This window comes from Brachyistius frenatus, unplaced genomic scaffold (assembly GCF_029030835.1).
Source record: "Brachyistius frenatus isolate BFR_SWC_R1_liver_20210118 unplaced genomic scaffold, ASM2903083v1 Contig_19, whole genome shotgun sequence".
Classification (NCBI taxonomy): domain Eukaryota; kingdom Metazoa; phylum Chordata; class Actinopteri; family Embiotocidae; genus Brachyistius; species Brachyistius frenatus.
The window spans coordinates 5,330,519-5,351,427 of NW_027210618.1; the positions used below are offsets into that span (position 1 = coordinate 5,330,519).

At 40.3% G+C, this 20,909-nt stretch overlaps 2 protein-coding genes across 3 annotated transcripts in view; one reads left to right on the forward strand and one right to left on the reverse strand.

Annotated features, from left to right (window-relative positions):
* Positions 1 to 4,537: 4,537 nt before the first annotated feature.
* Positions 4,538 to 8,042, reverse strand: cunh11orf58 (chromosome unknown C11orf58 homolog). Its single transcript, XM_069695448.1, has 5 exons — positions 7,896 to 8,042; positions 6,378 to 6,461; positions 6,181 to 6,241; positions 5,864 to 5,973; positions 4,538 to 5,163 (listed from the first exon to the last, which is right to left on the reverse strand). The coding sequence occupies exons 1-5, from the start codon at positions 7,947 to 7,949 to the stop codon at positions 4,939 to 4,941; spliced, it is 534 nt and encodes a 177-aa protein (XP_069551549.1). The 5' UTR covers positions 7,950 to 8,042; the 3' UTR covers positions 4,538 to 4,938.
* A 2,007-nt stretch (positions 8,043 to 10,049) lies between these two features.
* The window catches only part of LOC138619173 (transcription factor SOX-6-like), a 118,075-nt gene continuing 107,215 nt past the window's right edge, over positions 10,050 to 20,909 (forward strand). For both annotated transcript variants that reach the window (XM_069695465.1, XM_069695466.1), the window contains exon 1: positions 10,050 to 10,398. The gene's annotated coding sequence lies outside the window, so the exon portion shown is untranslated. The remainder of the gene's footprint in view (positions 10,399 to 20,909) is intronic.

Here is a 20,909-nt window from a genome sequence, read left to right on the forward strand (position 1 = left end):
TTTGTGTCTGAGTTTGCCCTGGCAGACATCGAGCTCACCAAAAATGCCTTGTTGTGCAGAGAAAACAAAAAACAGAATGTATATATATTAATAATATATAATTATAGTTAATAATCATTATTATATAAACTTCAGTTAAGCTGAAACCTCAAAATGAATTATCCTCCGATGGTTTGACATATTATAACAACAAGATTTTTGGGACAATGTAAAATACATACATTTTGTTAACCTTTGCCAAGGAATAAGAAATGGGACATGAGCAAAATATATTCGATATTTTTCTAAACATAGCACAATTGCCTATATTCCTATATTACTTACTTTTATATTGTTTGTTGGTACTTACACTTCTCCAGTTGGTTAGCAAGCTCCCTTTGGCCCTTTTCATTTAAGACATGCTGTATAATTTTCAGAACTCCCTCACTGGCACTCGTGTCTTGCCTTTTCTCTTCAGTAGTCAAATTGTCTTCAGCCTGCTTTTCACTCTCAGAAGATTGTGACAGGTGTGGAAAGAGTATCTTTTTTTTTTTTTATACCTATTGGTCTCATGGTTTTCATGAAAATCTTCATGCCGTGGATTTTCACCAACTGCAGCAGAGAAAGTAGAATGAATGCAGCTTTTATACAGTAGCTTTACATCCAAAATACATTTCACTAACCTATTTACAAAAAAAACAAAAACTCTACAGCTTCACTGTTTTAATAAAGTCTCTCCTTATAATACTATTGTAAAGTTATGTCTGAACTGACGCGCCTTTATGTTAGTTCAGGCATTAAAGACATAACCCACCTTGAATATGGCATGTCCATCTATCTCTGTTGATTCTGGACAGTCACATGGATCTCTTGAAATAAATATTGAGAATAATGTTATTTTGATATCAATCATGTCTGTTTAAATCCAGAAAGTTTTTAATGAAAAATTATTCAGCATTCTATCATACAGTAAAGGCGAAGCATGATGCTTTGTAATTACCTCTTGAAGTGTCTGAAATTAAAATGTGAGTTTAAAGCACAACAATGTAAGAGTAGGGTTGTTTCTGTGCACTGGGCACAATATTGTTTCATCTTTGTAGAATAAACACTCACGGAAATGTCACTTTCACTTCCAAGTATGTCCAGCCATATTTCTGATAAAGTGCTGCAAAAAGTGCTCAACCGTGAGAGGATGAAATATGCTGTTAGATTGGAACTATTGTCCTGTTAGTGAAAACAGAAAAAGCCCAATTTCTATGATTGAGGCTGATAAGGATCTTCTCTCCCTCTTGAAAAGAAAGTGAAAAAGCAACTTTCCCATAAGTTTCAAACAGGTGATGAGGATGGGAATTCAGTCATTATGTTAAGAGGCGTCATCAAATGCTGGACAAGTGGAAATGTTGACCTTTTTGAGCACATGTAAAGGAATTTACTAAATTATTAGTATAGTTCACTTGGGACCAAAATTTTGGACCAATGGAGTGTTCAGTCCCTCTAGAAACACAACTACCATGACTAAAAACACAAAATAGACTAAATTGTATACTGTATACCGAGCTGCTAAAAAAAAATAAAAAAATAACAGCACATGGTTTTAACATTTGCAGGACTTTGTTTCAGGATCACACAATTATTCAAACAATATATCTGTATCAGTCAAGTTAAGTGAATTTACAGTGCTGAAATCAGCATTTAGGATAAATTTAAAGTACCAGAGTAGGATTTAGTGGCATCTACTGCTGAGGATGGTGGCTGCAACCAACTCAACACTTACATCATCACTTACAACATCTTAACTAGAGCCAGTGTTTGCTTTGTCCGTTCTGGGCCACTGTATAAACATGGGGGCTCTGTGGCTCTGATATCAAGGACCCATTTTAAGGCAGCTAATACCTCGTTATACACTGAGCTTCTTTCCTCTCATTCTTTAACTCTCTGTAGACTCATATCTCACCATCACATCTCCTTAACTTCATGCCTTTTCTCTCCCATAGTCTTTGCTTATTGTCTGTTGCCTCTCCATTCAGTCTCTCGGTGGCGTAGTTTCTGTTCTTTCTTTTGCAGATGTCCTGGCCATGGAGCTGCAGGTCTCTGCTCTGCCATTGTCAGCCCCACCAACAGTTCATGTCTTTGTAAATGATAGGTGTGGCTGCTGACAATGATACCTCTTTACAAATGTTTTAGTACACTCCCTCCATGGGTTCTGGACCATCCAGGAATTTAGATGCTCCCAGATTGATGGATCGTGGAGATGCCTGTAGAGACGGACCTACTTGTGCCTCCTTCAGCCATGCTGCACAGTCCAGGCTACAATGACTGGGAGGTACGCATCAAGCTGAAATGAAATCAAAGTGCGCAGTGCACTTTTCACACGTTTCTAGAGCTGAGAGTGATTCTGATGCTATTGCACCATTTCGTCCCACTGCTTTATCCGAGGCACACGATGGTGAATTCAGACACCACCGCAGTAGTAGCCCACCTAGACGGACAGGGGCAGTGACGTGCCCAAACCTGCACCATGTGGCTACAGAAACCCTAACTCGGGTGGATCATGGTCTCTGCTGATTCAGGGCACATCATGTGCTGGAGGGCCTCAGCCTGGAGACCTGAGCATCAGGTGGTTTCCAGACTAGTTCAGATGGTTCAGCAGAGCTGTGGTCAGTCATGGAGCTGCCCACAGTGTTAAGGGTCAGGCTACGTTCACCTTGGGGGAGGGGGGGGGGGGGTTGGTAGCGGTGATTTTGATTGGCCACGATGGCTAGGACTGCCTTGTGGCCAGGAGCCACCCTTTGGTGAAGCTTTCTGTGAGGGGTCTGCAAGGCGTGACACTCCGGTTGGTTGTGTGATTCCCCAGTGGGACCTGCAGATGGTGCTGGATGGCCTGGCTGGCCATCAAGCGCAGACCATTTGAGCCATTGGAGATGGCAAGCCTGGAGCTGCCAAGAGGGTCGGGCATCTTCTCCCAGTAGGGCTCTGGGCACATTTGACAAGGGGTGTTGTACTTTAACTGCAATGTTTAGGCGTGTTTTAACTTGGTGATTGGAAGTTTGTAACTTTGTGACCTCTAGTCCGGTGGTGCCCAAATGCTGCATCTAGGTCCACCTTTAGATATTTTTAATTTTTAGATTTTTTTTTTTTTGAAGAATCTCTCACCCAAACGATAATTGGGACTGGATCAGGTGGGTCTGGTTTGGACCCAGCTCGGGGTAGATCTCATACCTAACGTCCTTGTCCTCAGGTGGTAACCAGTAGTTAAGCCCAATGGAAGGCAAAGCACGTACAAAATAGAAATACTACTTACTCGATGTAACTCCAGTTTTATAAGATGCACAGCTCTCTAAATGCAGGTCCAGCGAGCCCTGGTCCTGGTTGCTGAGTTCCAAAGATGAGCATGCTGGGGTTTTATAGTGGGAGCTGTAGTACGTGGATGCTGCCTCCCGATTGGATTATTGGACTTATATTCTAAACAAAATGCTCTTCACTGTCCACTAAAAACAATTTGTACTTTCACTCTCTCAGAAAAGAAGGATTCAAACTGATCAGCTTTCTGGAAAATGATCAGCTCACAAAACTACCTCAAAAGTAATTCCATCAAGTTGAATCAGTGTGTTGAGCTTTTTATTTACATCTTCATGCAAAAACAAAAAAGACATCTTATCTTACCTGCTGTCTTTCTTTGTGCGGCCGCCATCTGCAGTTTCTTGGCTTCTTCCGCAGTTACAAGTTGATGTTATCATTTTCTGGACACATTCCACCTGTGAAAATGCATCAACAGCTGTATTAGATTGCAATCTGCGGATTGCAGCAGTGGAAGTACAATTAAAAAAAGACTTAAGAACTAAGTACTCACTATGTAAAATGGCCTAGTTTAATATGATATATTTATCATGTATAAATTACAGTATTATTAGCATTATTATTATTATCCTGTCACGGTAGATTTAATCTCAACACATGATACTGTTGAAGCCTCCAATCTATATGGCAACCTTTTTACTAAAGCTGTACTTATAGCAACTTTAGGTTCAAAATATAGATCTGAAAAGTAACTAGTAACTGAAGCTGTAACTCTCAGAGATGAAACGTGACACGACCTCAAAATAACTTCTGATTCTGATTTTAGGCAAACCCTCCATAGATGATAGGTAATACCATGGCTACTATTTAAGATTCTTTGCTTTGAGTTTCCTCCTGATTTCCTCATTGCGTTATTGCATTGCTGCACTTGTAGTGTGGAATCAGCATACTTAAAGTTTTCAAGTAAAACCATGATTTAAAATTTGTACATCCCTCTTGGTGGTGGACTAGTTTTTAGTAGTAATGGATTTAGTTTCACTGAAAAAAACTGGATCATGTTTAATATCCTATCAGCACCAAAATCTCTAAATGATTGCATAAACTGTCACACTCATTAGCCATGTGAAAGCCAACTTAAGACACTGTAAAGTGTCTGTGATTGCTACATGGGTGAGAGCAAATACGTATTTTACAGAGTAATCAGTCTTACACCTCCTTTGTCTGAGACTAACTACAGTTCTGATATTAAGAATGGCAAACATTCCCACTGACACTTTCTTTTATTGGTTTTCAAACAAGAAAAATCACAAAATTCACAATGTGTACATACACTGACCATGCTGAAAGGCAAATAATCCTGTTTCATCCAACACAATTCATGGCAAGTGCAGTGACTGTTCAATGTATAAAGAAAATAAAAACTGGACCATCCACCATCCAAACAAGATGTCACACCACTCATCCCAAAGCTGATATTTTAGCCAGCAGAGTCAAATTCTGTGACATGTACACCAGACTGTTTTCAAACAATGAGAGCTCGTGTAGAGAACCCACTTCTACACCGCAAAAGGACTGAAATGATGGCTGATGTTCAACAAATGACATCCAAATGTACAAATTTGAGATTAGAAAAACTAAAACCTCCATGCCCTCCCCTCAGTCCTACGCGGACTTCACAAAGGCCATTTTGTAGCTGTGTTTCCGTTCCTCATTGCCGCTGTCTGAGCTGGAATCAGATTGCTCTGATGCTTTTTCCTTCGAGCTGGAATCGCAGCCTTTGTCCTGAGGTTCTGTGGGTTCTTTTTCACTGGTAGACTTCTCTGGCTCAGCTTCTTCTGTCCGAGGCTCCAATGGTGGGAAGGGCAACAGCTCTGGCTCTGGGTCAGGCTGAGGGTAAAAGAGGAAAAAGAGGATTTATGTTGTTTTTTTGTTTCGTTTTTTTAACTTCTGTTAAATTTGCAGATTTATGCATCAATAATTCGTTCCCCGGGGTCAGACTGTCAACGCAGCGTTCTACTGGAATGTTGTGAGGTGTCTGAGGGAAAACATTTGGTGGAAACGTCCTCAACTGTGGCGCAATGGCACTTTGGTTAACCAACATGACAGCACGCCCGTGAGCTGAAGCGTTGCCGCTTTGGCGACGAGGAGATCCAGCGCGAATCACAGGTGGTGCTTGATGTTCTTACAGAACCGCACTTCCATGGACCATTCAAAGCATGGCAGCAGAGGATGGCGCCCAGATGAAGATCATGTAGTTTCATGAAAACTTATTTGGCACATATCATCGTGTGGAAAAACACTGTTAAATAACTAAAGCTAAAACCACAATTTAGATAATTATCTGTGATGGTGTTAAAGAGAAGGATGTAGAAAAAAAGGTGCTGATAACTACAATATTAACATGTAATCAGTTTTCATTTAAAAATCATTCCTTTCAAAGTTTTTCATGTCTTACAAAATAATAAAATAACCAACTGTAATGTTTACAGTTTCCAAAATATTAGGTACATTTCAAGGTGAACGTGATTTTCCTTCCATCTAGTCCTTTGCCTTCCCTTCTGTCTTCTTGACCGAGGTGACCCCTCACCTCACTGAAACCCAGCCCGCAGTGTCTCCGGTTGCGGCCTGAGAGCTTCCCATCCATGCCCTGCTGGTACTGCATCTCCAGCTGCTCGTTGATCTGCCTATCTTCCTGCCCTGCAGAGGAGACACCGGTCACAGCGGGCCCACCCAGCCATCACAGGCCTATCCATACATGGATAGATCTGTGTGGTGGATGTGTGGTGGGGAAGCCGGGTTAATTGCACTGGGAAGAATGATGACTCAGCATGGGACATTAGTTTGGACATGTTGTCTTGCAGAACAAAAAGTTATCAGTTACAAAAGCGAAATAAAGAAACTTACCACTACGGAAGTGGGACGTCGACTTGTGGTCACCAATGACGAGGCGCCCCGTTGGTTCTTTCTAGAAAACAAAAACAATCCCATTACATAGTAACTGTGTCACCTTCAGGTAGTGAAAGCTAAACAAGGCTTTTATCTGGTTTTCTATGGACTTCAGCAAACTGAAAGTAAGGTGATCTTCGATGCACCAAACAAACCTTGCCAGCCCCCATCAACCGTAGAAACTTTTGCTTCCTCTCATTGCTTCCCAAATCAGCAGATGCCCACTGGGTCGAGCCATCCTGCCAAGGCATAACATTGTTATCATGTGGACTCGTGTATAGCATTAAAACGTTTTTTTTTTGTTTTACAAAGCAGTAAGGACTGTTTATCCCTTTATCTGACGATAACTCACAATGTGGTGGAATAGGTGACACCTATGGAGCCAAAGGTCAATCATACAGGCTCTTACATTGACAGTTGGGAGAATAAAATGTTGGTTAACTTAAGAGTGTAATATGATCCTGTACAATGTGTGGAACTGTCAAATGCTCAAAGAGTAAAGCGACGGCTTAGGACCACATTGCTTTGATAGGAGTTATGTCAACTGTGTGCCGGGAAAGAACAAGCAGCCTTTTGTTAAAAGCAACCTGTGGACACAACTTTAAACACTGAACTTATGCAGCCATAAAAAGGGACATGTATCCAGAACCCGACAACACTAGCAAAAACTAAAACCACCCACATTATGAATAAACTTAACAATCAAAGTGGAAGTGGGAAAACAGCACCACGACCCCGAAGATCTACTGAAAGTCCCTCGAAGAGTAAGTTTGACAAGCAACTGAAAAAGCAGGGACAAGGTTCGGGAGAAGCTTAGAGCCACAATGATTGGTTAATAAACTGATTAGCTAATTGACAGAATATTATCCTGCAAATACTTCAATCACCAAAATATTAATTAAAAGTATTTTTGAAGAGAAAACGCTAAACATTTGATGGTTAAAGACTTTCAAATGTGAGAAATAAATCCGAGCCTTTCTTGGTCTTAGAGTACAGGAAATCACCTTCAACTAAACTTTTCACTGATTAATCACGAAAAAAATTAATAGATTAATCGACCTAGGGGATGATTTATCATCACCATAACAACAGCTTATGCGTTAGGATGATACTGTATGTGTTGTCAGTTCGTTCATTGATTGGCCCTAAAATGATTGACACCAATTACCTAACATAACAGTACAGTGACTGTAAATATCTGATCACATGTGGATTATTGAATTCAATATTTTAAGGAGGAGTACAATGGAGGTCTGACACTTATTTTTTTAACATATTGGATATTATTTGAGTAAATTATTTTAATTTACAGCTGCGAAAATAACGTTGGTGATCAATTATAAGGTGACTAAAGTGTGTTTCAGTCGGTGACCCCTGACCTCCAGTCAAAAAAACTATTCCAGCAAAACATTGTTCCAATTTTACAAAGATTTGGCCCATTTGTCTTAAAATAGTTTGATACAGCACATTATTTATGTGGCATATTTTCTGCTAATAAAAAAATTAAGTCAACCTGAAAAAGGTGAATAAACTTTGTTGGGACTGAACGTGTTCAGGTTTCAGATAAAGCTCCTCAACCCTAACATTAGCAAACTGGCTAACGCGACGCTAACCAGTTTAGTAATTCACAGCCTTCACATACGAATTACTTTCACTTTTATTGCTTTACTCACTTGATCGGGAGATGCCGGTCGTTTCGTTCCATGCCTGTCTTCAGGATAACTCATTATGAACAACAGTTTTTGTAAAATATCTATACAATATCATGCCACCTAGAAAGAGCTAGCTGGATTTGTCAACAATCCTCCGGAACTTCCGGTTCCGTTCTTCTTCTTCTACGGTGTTGTTACGTTGACTCTGTGCTGCCCCACTTCGGAGGGTTTTGTTGCCTCCCGTAAAACAGGTTACTGCTCATAAAACCTACAAGAGACATATATATTATAATATATATATATATATATATATATATATATATGTGTGTAACGATAAAGGGGTTTTATATACCTACAATAAGAAATATATTTAGACTCCAACTTTGTTACTTAACTGCAAATCTGCCCTGCAAAATGTTTAAATTTCCACAATAAGGCCAACACAATATTAAAAACACAGGTCACAGTGCAACTTTTGGTTTCTTATAAATCCTCCTAGGTTTTGAGGGTAAAACAGGCTGGCTACTTAGTTACTTACTTAATTAGCCGACAACAAAACATCCTGTAGCCTAAAACCCATAATATATTTTGTTTGTTTGTTTCTAAGTAGGTTATTTAACTTGTTGCATCACCATCACTGTGCAGAGTGAGTTTACCTTTTTGTCATTTCAAAGAGAAAATAACTTATTATTCCAAGGACTGTTTTCTCCCAAAACATGTTTGGATCTTTAATTAAATAGTGAATCAGCATAATGAAGTAGATTACTTTAGTGGATTCATTTTGACTGTTCTTTTCTACTTAAACCAGGCATTTCAAGGTCGGTGTAGGAAATTCAATTGTGATTTATTGACCATTATTTGATGCAGTTAATTTTGATAGCAAAGAAAGGAAAGTCTACTTTCTAGTATTAATGAATTAAAATACATTAATAAATAAATATATATATGTCATACATGTATGTACATTACAAGGCTAATTGACAATATTGATAATTAATAGCCCTTTTATTCTGCAAATTAAGGATTATATCTGATCGGATTCAATAGCCTGGCATCATAATTTCAGTTTGAAGCTAAATTAAATGAAACCTTTTATCTGGATTTTTTCTTTTACTGTAATTATTATATTTGAATTATGTAGCAACCTATTTTCAAAAGCCAAGTTGTGGGGGCATGTACAGTCTAACCTCGTGAACCTTCTGATTGATGAGGTGCACTAAAACGACCAAAAGGTGGCGTAAGAGTAAATATAATAGAGAAGCAGCCCAGAGGCGCTCACACCTCTTACGGGACGCTAAAACTTCATTTCTGAAACACACAATTATCGAGATATTAAACGAAACGCATTTGCCTTGAACTTTGTGGTCCTTTAGTGCACTTAAAACACGCTGTTCATTAGCAATGTGGATCCCAGACACCTCTATTATTTTCAATAAAATAGTAGGCTACTTTTAATTTCTCCAGGAAAATGAAGAACATTTTTCCAAACTTCACATCGGTTGAAAGATAATTTTCAAAAGGAAAAAGACAATTATTTCTGATCATCGATTTAAATTCAAATTTCATTCTCGAATTAAATGAAAAGTAAATGTAAATGTATTTATAAACGAGCAGTGGTGAGAATTTGATTACATTATTGTGCAAAATATTAGCTGAACGAAAACTTTTGATGGGCATTTATTGTCTAAATCTGTCCATCAATAGCTGCAGCATTTTTTTTTATTCGGCTACTTTTACCAGTAGCCTATAAAACCTCATTATATGTGTGGTTTTCAGACTTGCGTGATTTCTGACACAGACTTTTGTAAGACAAATGTGTCAAGGTTTTATCAAGGATAGCTGAGCAAAAATGTAAGCTATTCAATTTTAAATGGGCTTCACCTGGATGAGGTGACAATTAGGCTATGCGCCTTCATAGGAGCTATATGAGAAGACAAGTTAAAATTAAGCAGGGGAAGAAAATGAAAATATAAATAGTTTTCTATTTTATTCAACAATAAAGCCCAGGCAGCCACAAGGGAAGTGAAACACACGGACAGAGACAGATAACTGCCTCGTGAGTGTGTGTGTGTGTGTGTGTGTGTGTGTGTGTGTGTGAGAGAGAGAGAGAGAGAGAGAGAGAGAGAGAGAGAGAGAGAGAGAGAGAGGAGGGGTTATCCTGCCTCTGCCTCTTTACCCGATAGTGCCCCGCACTCTCACTTAACCTCCACATTGTGCCGGACGGGAAATAACCTAAAATACTTTTTAAAAAAACTCTCCCAATGACAGCTCCTCGGGCTCCGTGTCACTTCTGACAACGACACCGAAGTGTTTTATTTGACTTTGTGATCCTCGGTGGAGTGCAAACAGAGGAGTTACCAAAGTCCCCGACACGCGCCAGCGATGGTGACTTTACGCACGGGATTTGAAGGCTGTTTGAACTGACTCCTGTTTCTTCTCAGCGCCGAAACTCTGTTATCATCGCCCATAACAATCTTCAAGTTTGCAAGACAACACGCAGCGAATGTCGAACAAGTGAATCCAGGTAAGAGGAGTACTGTTGCTTCAGTGTGGACAGCACGGGGACTGTCCTCTGGGCTGCTTGTTTTGAAAAGTCGGTGCGCACTCCGTTTATTCCTGCTCCGCAACAAACAGCGATGACAGCTGCAGATTCGGGATGCATCACTGTGTTTACACCTGCAGTTGGACCGTGATTAGACTCGGTCGACCCTACATGACCTGCAAAAACTATAACTTACAGGAGATGTTTAGGAAAGTGTTGTGTTATAGATGTTATGGGAGAAAAATAACTAAAAAACTACAACTGACTTTAAAAAAAACAACCTCAAAAACCTCAATAAAACAAGTTTATAATAAAATAGTAACTACTGATAGTAATCAATATTATAAGTTCACATCTATTATGGATATTTACACATTTGTTGTTCTCTGACACAAGTGCAAATTATTTTGAATATTCTTCATTCTTATGATAACCATTATTATGTTTAATAAGGCCACCGAAACCGCGTGGTTTATAAATACTTAACAAAAGTTGTGATTTAGCTCCATTTAATTCTAATTTTGCGACAGTGTCCTAAAAAAAACTAAATTATAACAATAAATCTGTTATCCTTGACAAACTATACAAATATGAACAGAATTTTGACTTCCAAACATATGTCAGTCAATAGATATTTTCTATTTCTCCAAAAGTTGTATGATCTAGATAAAATATTTAAGGTTAATTTTAGAAATAAAAGATGAAGTTATGTTGTGCAAGAAAAGCAGGGACTAAACTTTGTCCACCAAACCCGTCATGCACCATCAAGAGAAATGGTTGAGCGGTTCTATGGCACCAGCAAATGATTCTATAGGCTCCAATCTCATTACGAGACATTTAGAAAGAGTCCATGCGCAAAAAATCTTTACTTGCAAATTTTAAAAACTTTTAAAGAGTGCTGAACCCGAACTTTAAAGCACCATTTTAGAGTTTAATCTCAAGAAATCAAAGGGCTCTAAGAAGTCACCCCATTATTGAGACCTATAGTCTGTGGTGATAGTTTCAGCACCTTCCTTCCCGGCCACACAGCGCTGTCCAGAATCGTGAACTCGTCGCGCTCCGCCGGACCTTTGTGGTCCTCCTGTGCGTCCACGTCTCTGCTGCACCTCCACAGTGCACATTTCAACCCGCAGCAAAACTGTGTCCTGTGTCCCTCCCTCCATCTCCCCTCCACCGATGTACTGGAGTACAATAGAGAGGAATAGACTGCAAAGCGGAGAAAAGCTGGGACAAGAGTGGCGTGAAGTGGCGTCTTCTCGACCCACTCCGGAGGTGACGGTGACTGACCTGAGAAAAATGCGTGAGTCATAAATTAAAACTTAACCCGAAGCCCTAACACGGATCCACTGACACAGGACAATGTCCCAGCTCGGCGAGAGAGTTGAGCAATTAATCTGGAAATGTCTTTTTTCCCCCTCTCCTCTGATTACCTTTATGTTACGGGAATAAATGTTTACACCGTGCGTCTTAACTTTCTGTGCGTTAATACAAGTGTCAATTTCACTTGACAGCTACGCAGCCTGATGGGGTGGTAGCGCTGGCTATGTGTGAAGTTAATTGCGGGTGTGTGAATTTGAGCCTTGCGGGCAAGGACGGTTTCTAATCCGCAGCGAGGAGCCCTGCTGCTCGGACAATCAGTGGGAGTCTGTCTCCTGTGTGAAAGTTTGCCCCGAGTTCACGGTGAGGATGTGACAGGGGGTATAGGAGGACAAGGCGCACGACAACAGCCTGGAAAAGACCGATAAAGTCAATTCAGGGTGTTTCCCAACATTGAGAGCCACACTACACCTCGGAGATAAGCCGCTGCTCACCAGCAGATAAGAAGCTTTTAGAGAAACAGAGCGAGAGAGATCAAACATGCGTTACACAAACGAGTTAGAAAACCACTAAAGAGGAAATGCAAAGCCCGGATGTTTCACAGATTTTTTTTTTTTCTAAAAAAAATGATACCACTACATTTGAATCACTTGTCGTTTTGGGAGTTTAATGCGAATGCGCAATTTTCCGGCCTCAGCTTTAATTGTTTTACGCCTTCACGTTTTTGTTTGCATATCGAATCACTCCTGTGTCAGAGTTAGAAGTGCCCAGCTTGCTTGACAGATCCACCAGTTGCCACTTTGGGCCTGCCCACGCCGGCCCGCGCATTAAATCATAATTTCCAACAAGTTGTTTAATTGTTTGGACTCTGGCAGAACAATTTATACACCCCCACACACCCCTCTCAACCCCCCACCCCACCCCTTCTTGTAAGTGAGAGCGTCTGTCTGAAAAACAATCCGAACAGAGGGGGGGTAGCTGAAGTTGATCTCCTATGGCATTTTGTTTTGAGCAGGTGCTGCGGGTTGAAGTTCCCTCATAAGGTAAAGTGGCATTAGTGTCCAAATGGCAGACTTATATATAGGCTGCCAATTCAGCACATTGTCCCGGGCTGCATGACTGCGCTCTCTCCGCTGTCTGAGACCTGCAGCCTTTCTCTTTTTTCTCTCTCTCTCTCTCTCCTCTTCTTCTGTGGGGATCAGCGCTGACAACAGGCGGACCAGTTTGAATACAGCGGCTGGTCACTGTGTGGTCTATTGCGATTCTGTCCGCCGCATGAAATCACTATTAGGAACAGTGCGTAAATTACCCGTCATATCTGAAGCGAACTTGTATTAATCGCAACCTCTGATATATATATATATAAAAAAAAAATAAAAAAAATTCAAAGTAGCTTACAAAGTGAGTAATAATTAAATTTTGTGTATTTAAATTCTACAGATTTATTACCTGACCCCAAAATAAAAATGCATCTTATTTTTTGGGCCTGTCCTCTCACAGGTAATACATTTATTAAATTTTATGATTATCCCATTTGACACAGACAATTACATTTTCTGATTCAATCTCTGTCTCCCCTTCACATTCCACTCATGCCCTTTTCCAAACATCAACACAAGATTATCTGCTTTTAAAAATGACTACAAAAATATTTATTTCGAACTTTCGAATTTTGTCCTGAAAATATCGATCAATTGAAATTTATTTTTCTTTGCCTCGATGTTAAGCTCTGAAAATATGAACGCAGGTTGTAATGCAATGCAACAATCTGATTCTGGTATTTAGTAATCAAGCCGCTGCTCAAACATTATTCTGATATGCCACATACATTCCTTTGACTCTCAGAGGCCTTTTCCTGCAGTGTGATCCAGAGGCACGCTTTGGTGGCACAGAGGGTACAAGCAGTTGGAAAGGCTAAAGATTAAGGGATCTGACAGCTGGGAGAAAGAGAGAGCTAGAAGAAGACTGTAGGGGAATGCTCTGGATTTTGAGAAAGAGTTTTGCATTTATCAGACACCCATTACACTCTGATGTACAAAAGAAACCCGATTCAAGCTTACAATGGACCATGATGTTAATCCCCCTTAGCAACACTGTTATTTTATTTACCCTGCATATTGAGTTGAACATCTATCTCCCATCTGATCACGGTGTTGCAGATTTAAGTGTTTCCACGTTGTTTTTTTGAGGATGTCGTTCACCTTCATTGGAAAATCATCGCTCCACCATTTTGAGCCTGTGGCCGATCCGGAGAGTCCTAATTATTTGCTGTCGGGCTCTTTGAAAAAGACACCAGCCCCCAAATTGGACATGTGTTGTACAAACACAAATTAAACATTTAGCCCTAAGTATTTCTCCCTGGGTCCTATAAGTGCATATTAGTCAGCCTATACTTATCTCTGGCCCAACGGCACACCCAAATTGCAGTCTTGCTGCTGGAAAAGAAAGGTCGGGGCCCTGGAGAACAAGCACTTGAAGCATGCTGGCAGATGCCCATAAGTTTCTCAACCACAATTCAAGCTTAGGTGTGTTTGTACGTACAGTGTGTGTGTGCACTTATAATTATTTGGACTTCTACATCTTTTGTGATTTTGTGATTAGCCCACAAAGAAATTGTGGTTACTGTGTTTTTGTGTGTTTCCACTGATCTTTATGTGCTTTTGCATGTGCACATACGAGTGTGTGCATGGGCCACGTGTATGCGTCCATATCTTTGTGCACAGTTAGTTTTGCATGCTATAAAAGCATTTCTCTGTGTGCTTTATGGTGTATCCTTGTCACGTATGTCTATGGATGGCCTTTTTGTCTGCATGTAGGATTTTTTGACTGTGTGAGTGTGTGCTCTGGTGGGTCGCAATCCTGCTCTGTGGATCCCTCTTCTGTTCTCCAGGGCCACATAACCTTGGAAACAGCTTCCCTCTTTTTCCTCCAGAGCGGAGACTGATAGGGCGCCGTCTTCATTCTCCTCTCTCCTCTTTTACGGTGGTCAGGGTAACCTTTCCTTTATGCTGCAGATTCTCCAACACCTGCTCCCCACCATCCTATAACAAAGCTCAGAATAAGTGCTTACCTGAGACACGTGCTCCTAGTGATAACAGCATCGCCTCCACACATGCAATCTGTTCCTTCCTCTTAATTTCACATCTTCATTATATTCAGTCTTTGTTCAGCATTGTAGTGTCTTCTCTGGTGCACAGCAGCTTGTATTTGTGGGGAACTTGGTGCACAAAGCAGCTCAAGTTCATAAAGTTCATCCGCTTCTTGCAATTGTTCTCTCTTGACTTTTCTTTCTTTGTGTATCAGGGTGTGTGTCACCGTCTTCTGATGACTGCAACATGAACAATGGGTATTATGTACCTGCAAAGGATTGAGTAAGATTTATAAATGTATGGTTTACACAAGAGCCTTTGACAAAATGACTGCTGCACTATTAACACAGACACAAACCTGGCATCCTGCCTCGAGAAAAATAACCAGGGGTGGCTTGAATCCACATTAGACTTAAACCTCTTTATTTGTGTTTCTTATACTATGATTATCTTCAATGAATGTTGCTTTTTTTCTTTTTCTTTTTTCCTGTTTGTTTGTTTTAGCCATTCGTGAACTACTTGGCATGGCAACCTGCAGCGTCGTTCTCTTTGCTCTCTCGCTTTTCTCAAGTGGAAAAACTCACCATCACGCTCTCCACTGACACAACACAGAGAGCTGCCATTTGTGTTTTTTAAGGTCATTCTTAAAAATGTGGGAACTCAATAATTGAAGTACTATTAAAAAAAATAAATCTTGGATGGCGCTTAACAAATCCAACACATAGGACTGCAGGGTTGGAATTTTCCTTTAATAGTGAAACACTTTTGCCAGGTCAAGGTTTGTTTATGCATCCAAACTGTCATTTTGAATTACTTGTAAAGAAAAAAAGGAGGAGAAAAAAAAGGAGTGTGCTTTATTTTGAGTATGCCTCGCATTAAAGTCTTCCAATATTTTAGTCACTCAGGAAACATTTTCACATTGATCTGAGGACAATGAAATGCCCCCCAAAAGGCAGATGGGTGCTGTTCCCTTTTTTGATAGGACAGAAAACGAGAGGAAAGCTGATGGTTTTAAATTCGTTTTTCAAAATGATGTTAAAATTCTTTGACAAGAGAACTCACATACATTAGAAATCAAAAGGGGTGAAAACATTTTATGAAACCTTCCAAATGGACAAAAGAAACAGCGTCAGATGCAGATTAATTTTAGTTGTGGTTGGCAAAATGTCAACACTCCTCTCAATTTAAATAGTGAATATTAACCTTTGTCTGTATCCTCTGCAGAAACATATAACATTTGAAAATAAACCTCTTTAGATTCTCTCATGTCACATGCAAAAGAGATTAGTCTCCAAAGTCATTATTCATTGCTGTTTGGTTATGTAACTCTCATCACTGTAACTTTATTGTTTCACTTTAAGGCTGCTGACTCATTGTAAAAAAACATAATTCAATCTCTTTTCTTTCTACTGCACTTGACCGACCCCCTGAGCTCCGCCAGATGCAGCCGCCAAAAGTAAATGTTAAAAAAAAGGGTCCTGGAAAAAACGTGCGTTGCAGTTGATTCTCTGCTAATTTGTGGACGTAAATTACAGGATTAAAGTGCTGTGGTCAGTCTTTTTAGTCCAGGCAAATAGATTACAGACTTTTTGTATTTTCGAGGAGATTAAAGGGTGACCAGGTGACTGACACATGTGCTCCAGTGAGTCTTTATCTGTCAGTCAGCCGTCACGACCTTGGATTGCAGCAGCAGCAGATGCTTTGGCAATTACACAGCTCCTGATGATTTTACAGAAAAGGGAAATCACATGCGAGCATGTCTCCGTGTTCAGGAGGTTTTCAGTCCTTCCTCTTCCATCCACTTTTCTTTAGTCTCTCCCACTTTTTCTTTCACTCTGCCTTTTTCCATCCTTTTCTTTTGGGTTACATTTAACAGATCCAAACCGAAAGGCAACTCCAAAATCAAATGTTGGCTGACGTGACAGATGATCTTAGCCCGCCTGTCAAGATCAATCGACAGCTAGAACTCCTATCTTCGACTAAAATCCTGAACATTTGCAGTAGCTATCTTCAGTTTTGTATCAAATAAGGACAGAAAAAAACAACCAGCCTCCCTTGTTTTACTAAACCAAAAATGCTGTCATATCAAATAACATGACTGGCACTGATTATTTTATCCCAAGTCTCATATGACAAGTGGGCTGTTGAAGCTCTGTCTGTGAGCCATTGTCTTTCCACAACTTTGAGTATTTGTGTTGCTGTCTGTCAGGGTCGTAGAGTGTGACATGGTGCTCGTCTGGGAAGTTGTATGGTTTGAGAACTGTTTATAAAGGATGAATGTTTTTGATTGTCGCCATGGCTTTAGCATTTATACTTCAGCGTTTTTTTTTGTTTTTTTTTTCTTTCAAAAAGGAGATCCTGGCATTATCCTTGGTTAATTTGTGGTGCTGGAATTAAGACCATACCCTCTGTGGATTACCCAAACCCACAAATAGTGATTTATTTACAAGGTATTTTTCTTTTCTTTACATACAATTTGAGCTGTTTTGAACATCAAAGATACCTCAAAACTTCAATAAGTGAGGACTCTTAACTATAGTATGCTTAACATAATACAAGGAGTCAATATAGGAAAGTGGCTGTCATTAGCAAACATCTCCTGTGTAGGTTTATATTGCCTGAAATACAGAAGGGTGGGGTTCCACATATAAGACAATGTAAGTGCCAAAATCTTGACAGTCGTATGAATGTTTGAAAATACATTTGTTCATTTTTTGTATTATTCATAGCCAAGATGGGTGTTTCTGAATTATCATTAGACATAAACCCCACCCCTGAGGCACTCCCTATGTAAAACAAACAAAACTGATTATTTGCACTTTTGATGAGTCTGCTGTTGATGCTGCATGGAGGTATTATATGTGTAAATTGAGTCGCTATTTTTGGATTTATCTGCTCATATCTTACACAAGTTGGTTCCTAAGCCACTGCAGTATAATACTGCAGTTTTCATTTTGAACCTGCTCTATATGTTTGTTTGTCATGGGATGGAAAAGAAAAAGGAAACGTGCTCAAATGTTTGTGGTGAGGAAAAAGGCCTCCTCTGCTGTTCCCGTGAGCCTTTCTGACATCATATTGAGGGAGCAGCTCAAAGTGGCAAATGCGGCTCAGACTGACAAAACAGAAGTACATGCTACTGTGCTTTGACTCGGACCGTGAAGACCCACATGCATACTGTACTGAAACACACACACACACACACACACACACACACACACACACACACACACACACACACACACACACACACACACACACACACACACACACACACACACACACACACACACACACACACACACACACACACACACACATTTATAACGCACAAAAAAACAGGCAGAGAGTGAATACACACCTAACCTCCCATTAAATGCAAATTTACTTTCACTTATTTAGTCTAATAAATACTTGATATTGGTGTATTATGTAAACAAGGTTAGACAGTAAATGAATGTGGAAGATACAGGTCTGGATAGGAAAAGGACAGTTTGTAATCCTCAGAGTGATAATTGTCAAAGGGAGACGTATTACGATTTGATTGAATATAAAAATGGAGGCAACATAAAATTTTATTCAATTCAATTCAATTTTATTTATATAGCGCCAAATCACAACGCAGGTTATTTCATGGCATTTGACAGATTAAAGTCCTTACAGCAGAACTTTACAACATTATACAGAGGAATCCAACAAATTAAAAATTCCCGCATAAGCTAAGAGGGAAAAACTCCTCTTTAAGGGAGAAAAACCTCCAGGAGAGTGAAGGAAAAACTCCCTCTGAACAGGAAAACCTCAGACAGAACCAGGCTCAGGGGTGGGCGGCCATCTGCCTCGGCCGGTTGGGGTGAGAGGAGAGCATAGAGAGAAAAGGACAGCATAGAGATAGAAGAGAATAACTGTTGGTGGAGATGACAAGCGCAGGGCAGAGACATGCAGCTCCATGACGGGACATCTGCAAAAGAAAGGACAGAAACTACGCGAGCGAAGGAACTAAATGGAGACAACAGAGAATAAGCAAAAACTATAGGAGAGAAGAAGCATGAAGTTGATGAGATGTAATGGTGAGAAATGAGTTTATAGAGAGTTAAAGAGTGAGAGGAAAGAAGCTCAGTGCATAGCCAGGTCCCCCAGCAGCCTCAGCCTGTAACAGCATAACTGCAGGATGGTTCAGGGCCACCTGAGCCAGCCCTAACTATAAGCTTGATCAAAAAGGAAAGTTTTGAGTCTAATCTTAAAGCTAGAGAGGGTTTCTGCCCTTCGAACACTAACTGGGAGCTGGTTCCACAGGGGAGGAGCCTGAAAATTGAAGGCTCTGCCTTCCATTCTACTTTTAGAAACTCCAACTATTTAATGTTTGACTTCCATAAAGGCGACATCTAAGAGGCATATTACAAGACAAATTGTCCAAACTGAGACAGCAGAAGCTAATTTATTCGGACTACAAGTCCCTATTTGGTGAAGCTCCAAAAATGCTGGATCCTACATTTCCCAAAGTGCAGCTCAGTAATGTTTTTTCAATGAAACCCAGGTAAATGCTCAGACGTTTTAATCTTTCCATATCCATTTTAAGTCACTATATCATGACCTCAACAAAGCTCCACCACCCCATCATCAGTAAAAGGTGTAAAGATAGTGCGGGTAAATCTTCATGATAAAATCATTTTGTTCTTGCATTCTGATCAAAGTTGTACTTGGCTGTGTAAATACATTAGTTGTTGCCTTAAAGCAGCAGTGTGTAGGATTTAGTGGCACCTAGTGTTGAGATTGCAGGTTGCAACCAACTGAACACCCCTCCCCTTGCCCTCCCCTTCTGAACATGTAGGTAAATCTAACGTGGCCACGAAACTCTGCCCCTTTTCAGCCCTTTCTGGGCTATCAATCCCAGAACTTACTCTTGGGAGACCAGGGTTAATGTTCCTTAGAAATTACCCAGAATTTTATAATTAAATATTTTCTTAACCATAACCAAGTAGTTTTGGTGCCCAATCGTGCTGCAACATAGTTTTTCACACCTAGGTGAGGCAAAACGTGACGCTGACATGGTTGACTCTTGTGGACTGACAGGTGTATTACATACTTTAGCATGACCCCAGGTTGGTCGATATAAGGGGCTGATTCAAAGATGATGAAAACACGACAATTTTTTGTTTAAGGTGATTACACACCAGTAAAATGAATAAATTCCATTCAGGTCCCTTTCTTGTACCATACTCACTTGGTTATGAGTTATTCAATCTGAAATCTTAAGACATTTTTGGTAACTTCATTTATCTTGGTGCATGATAGATTTATATTTTAGCTTCTGTGCTGTTAATGCTGGTGAACAGAGCTGGTGTCAGCAATGAGAAACAAAAAAAACCTTTGCAGGAATCTGTAGTTATTTGTTGCAGGACCAAGTGCATGGCATCTTTCTCATCTGCAGGCCGAACAAACTGAAAGGGATTAATAACCTCTAAAAACGTTTGAACAGAAAACAGCTGCTAACATAATGAGTTTGCCTTCTGAGTTCATGTTTACATTGTTTTTATAATTTGTTTCTTTCTGCTCCTCCCACCTAGAGAAGCGCCACCCTCCTCTAAAAGCAGGCTGGGTAACCTTCACTTTACCACTGATGGTGGTTTAGAGTAATGGGGCGTGGTAGCAGGGTTCGGGGTGCGAGGCCTCTGAAATGATCCTGCGGTGAAGTAGTGAGGGCCAGGATAACATGGTCCCACCCGCTGAGCCAAAGCCCAAATCCAATTGGTCGTGAGCCAGCTTGTCTAAGCAGGGCGTTACCATGGTTTCCAGGCCGTAAAGAAGTCTTTAATCGAGCTGTTGTCATCATGAGATGGTGGTGAGTGTTTGGGCTCGCAGCAGAGAGATAGAGGCAACAGTGGAAAAAAAAGAGGAGGGAATGAAGGAGGCTGGATATCGACGGTGGCTCAGAATAGAAAAATACCACTTTACGAAAGCAGCCCATCTTCGTGTGACACACAAATCAGGTTCCTTTTTTATGTCATGAATGTACTCATAAATGACATACTCCTGACAACCTTCTGGCTCATGTTTTGTTTGTATATGGCATGCTACGTTCTGTACATACTG

Bases quoted from the DNA above. Each gene is read 5' to 3' on its own strand.
- cunh11orf58 (XM_069695448.1), bottom strand. From the start codon at position 7,949: ATGAGTTATCCTGAAGACAGGCATGGAACGAAACGACCGGCATCTCCC. The intron at 6,462-7,895 runs GTGAGTAAAGCA...ATGCCTTGGCAG, and splicing joins GACCGGCATCTCCCGATCAA to GATGGCTCGACCCAGTGGGC. The intron at 5,974-6,180 runs GTAAGTTTCTTT...TCTCCTCTGCAG, and splicing joins GACGTCCCACTTCCGTAGTG to GGCAGGAAGATAGGCAGATC.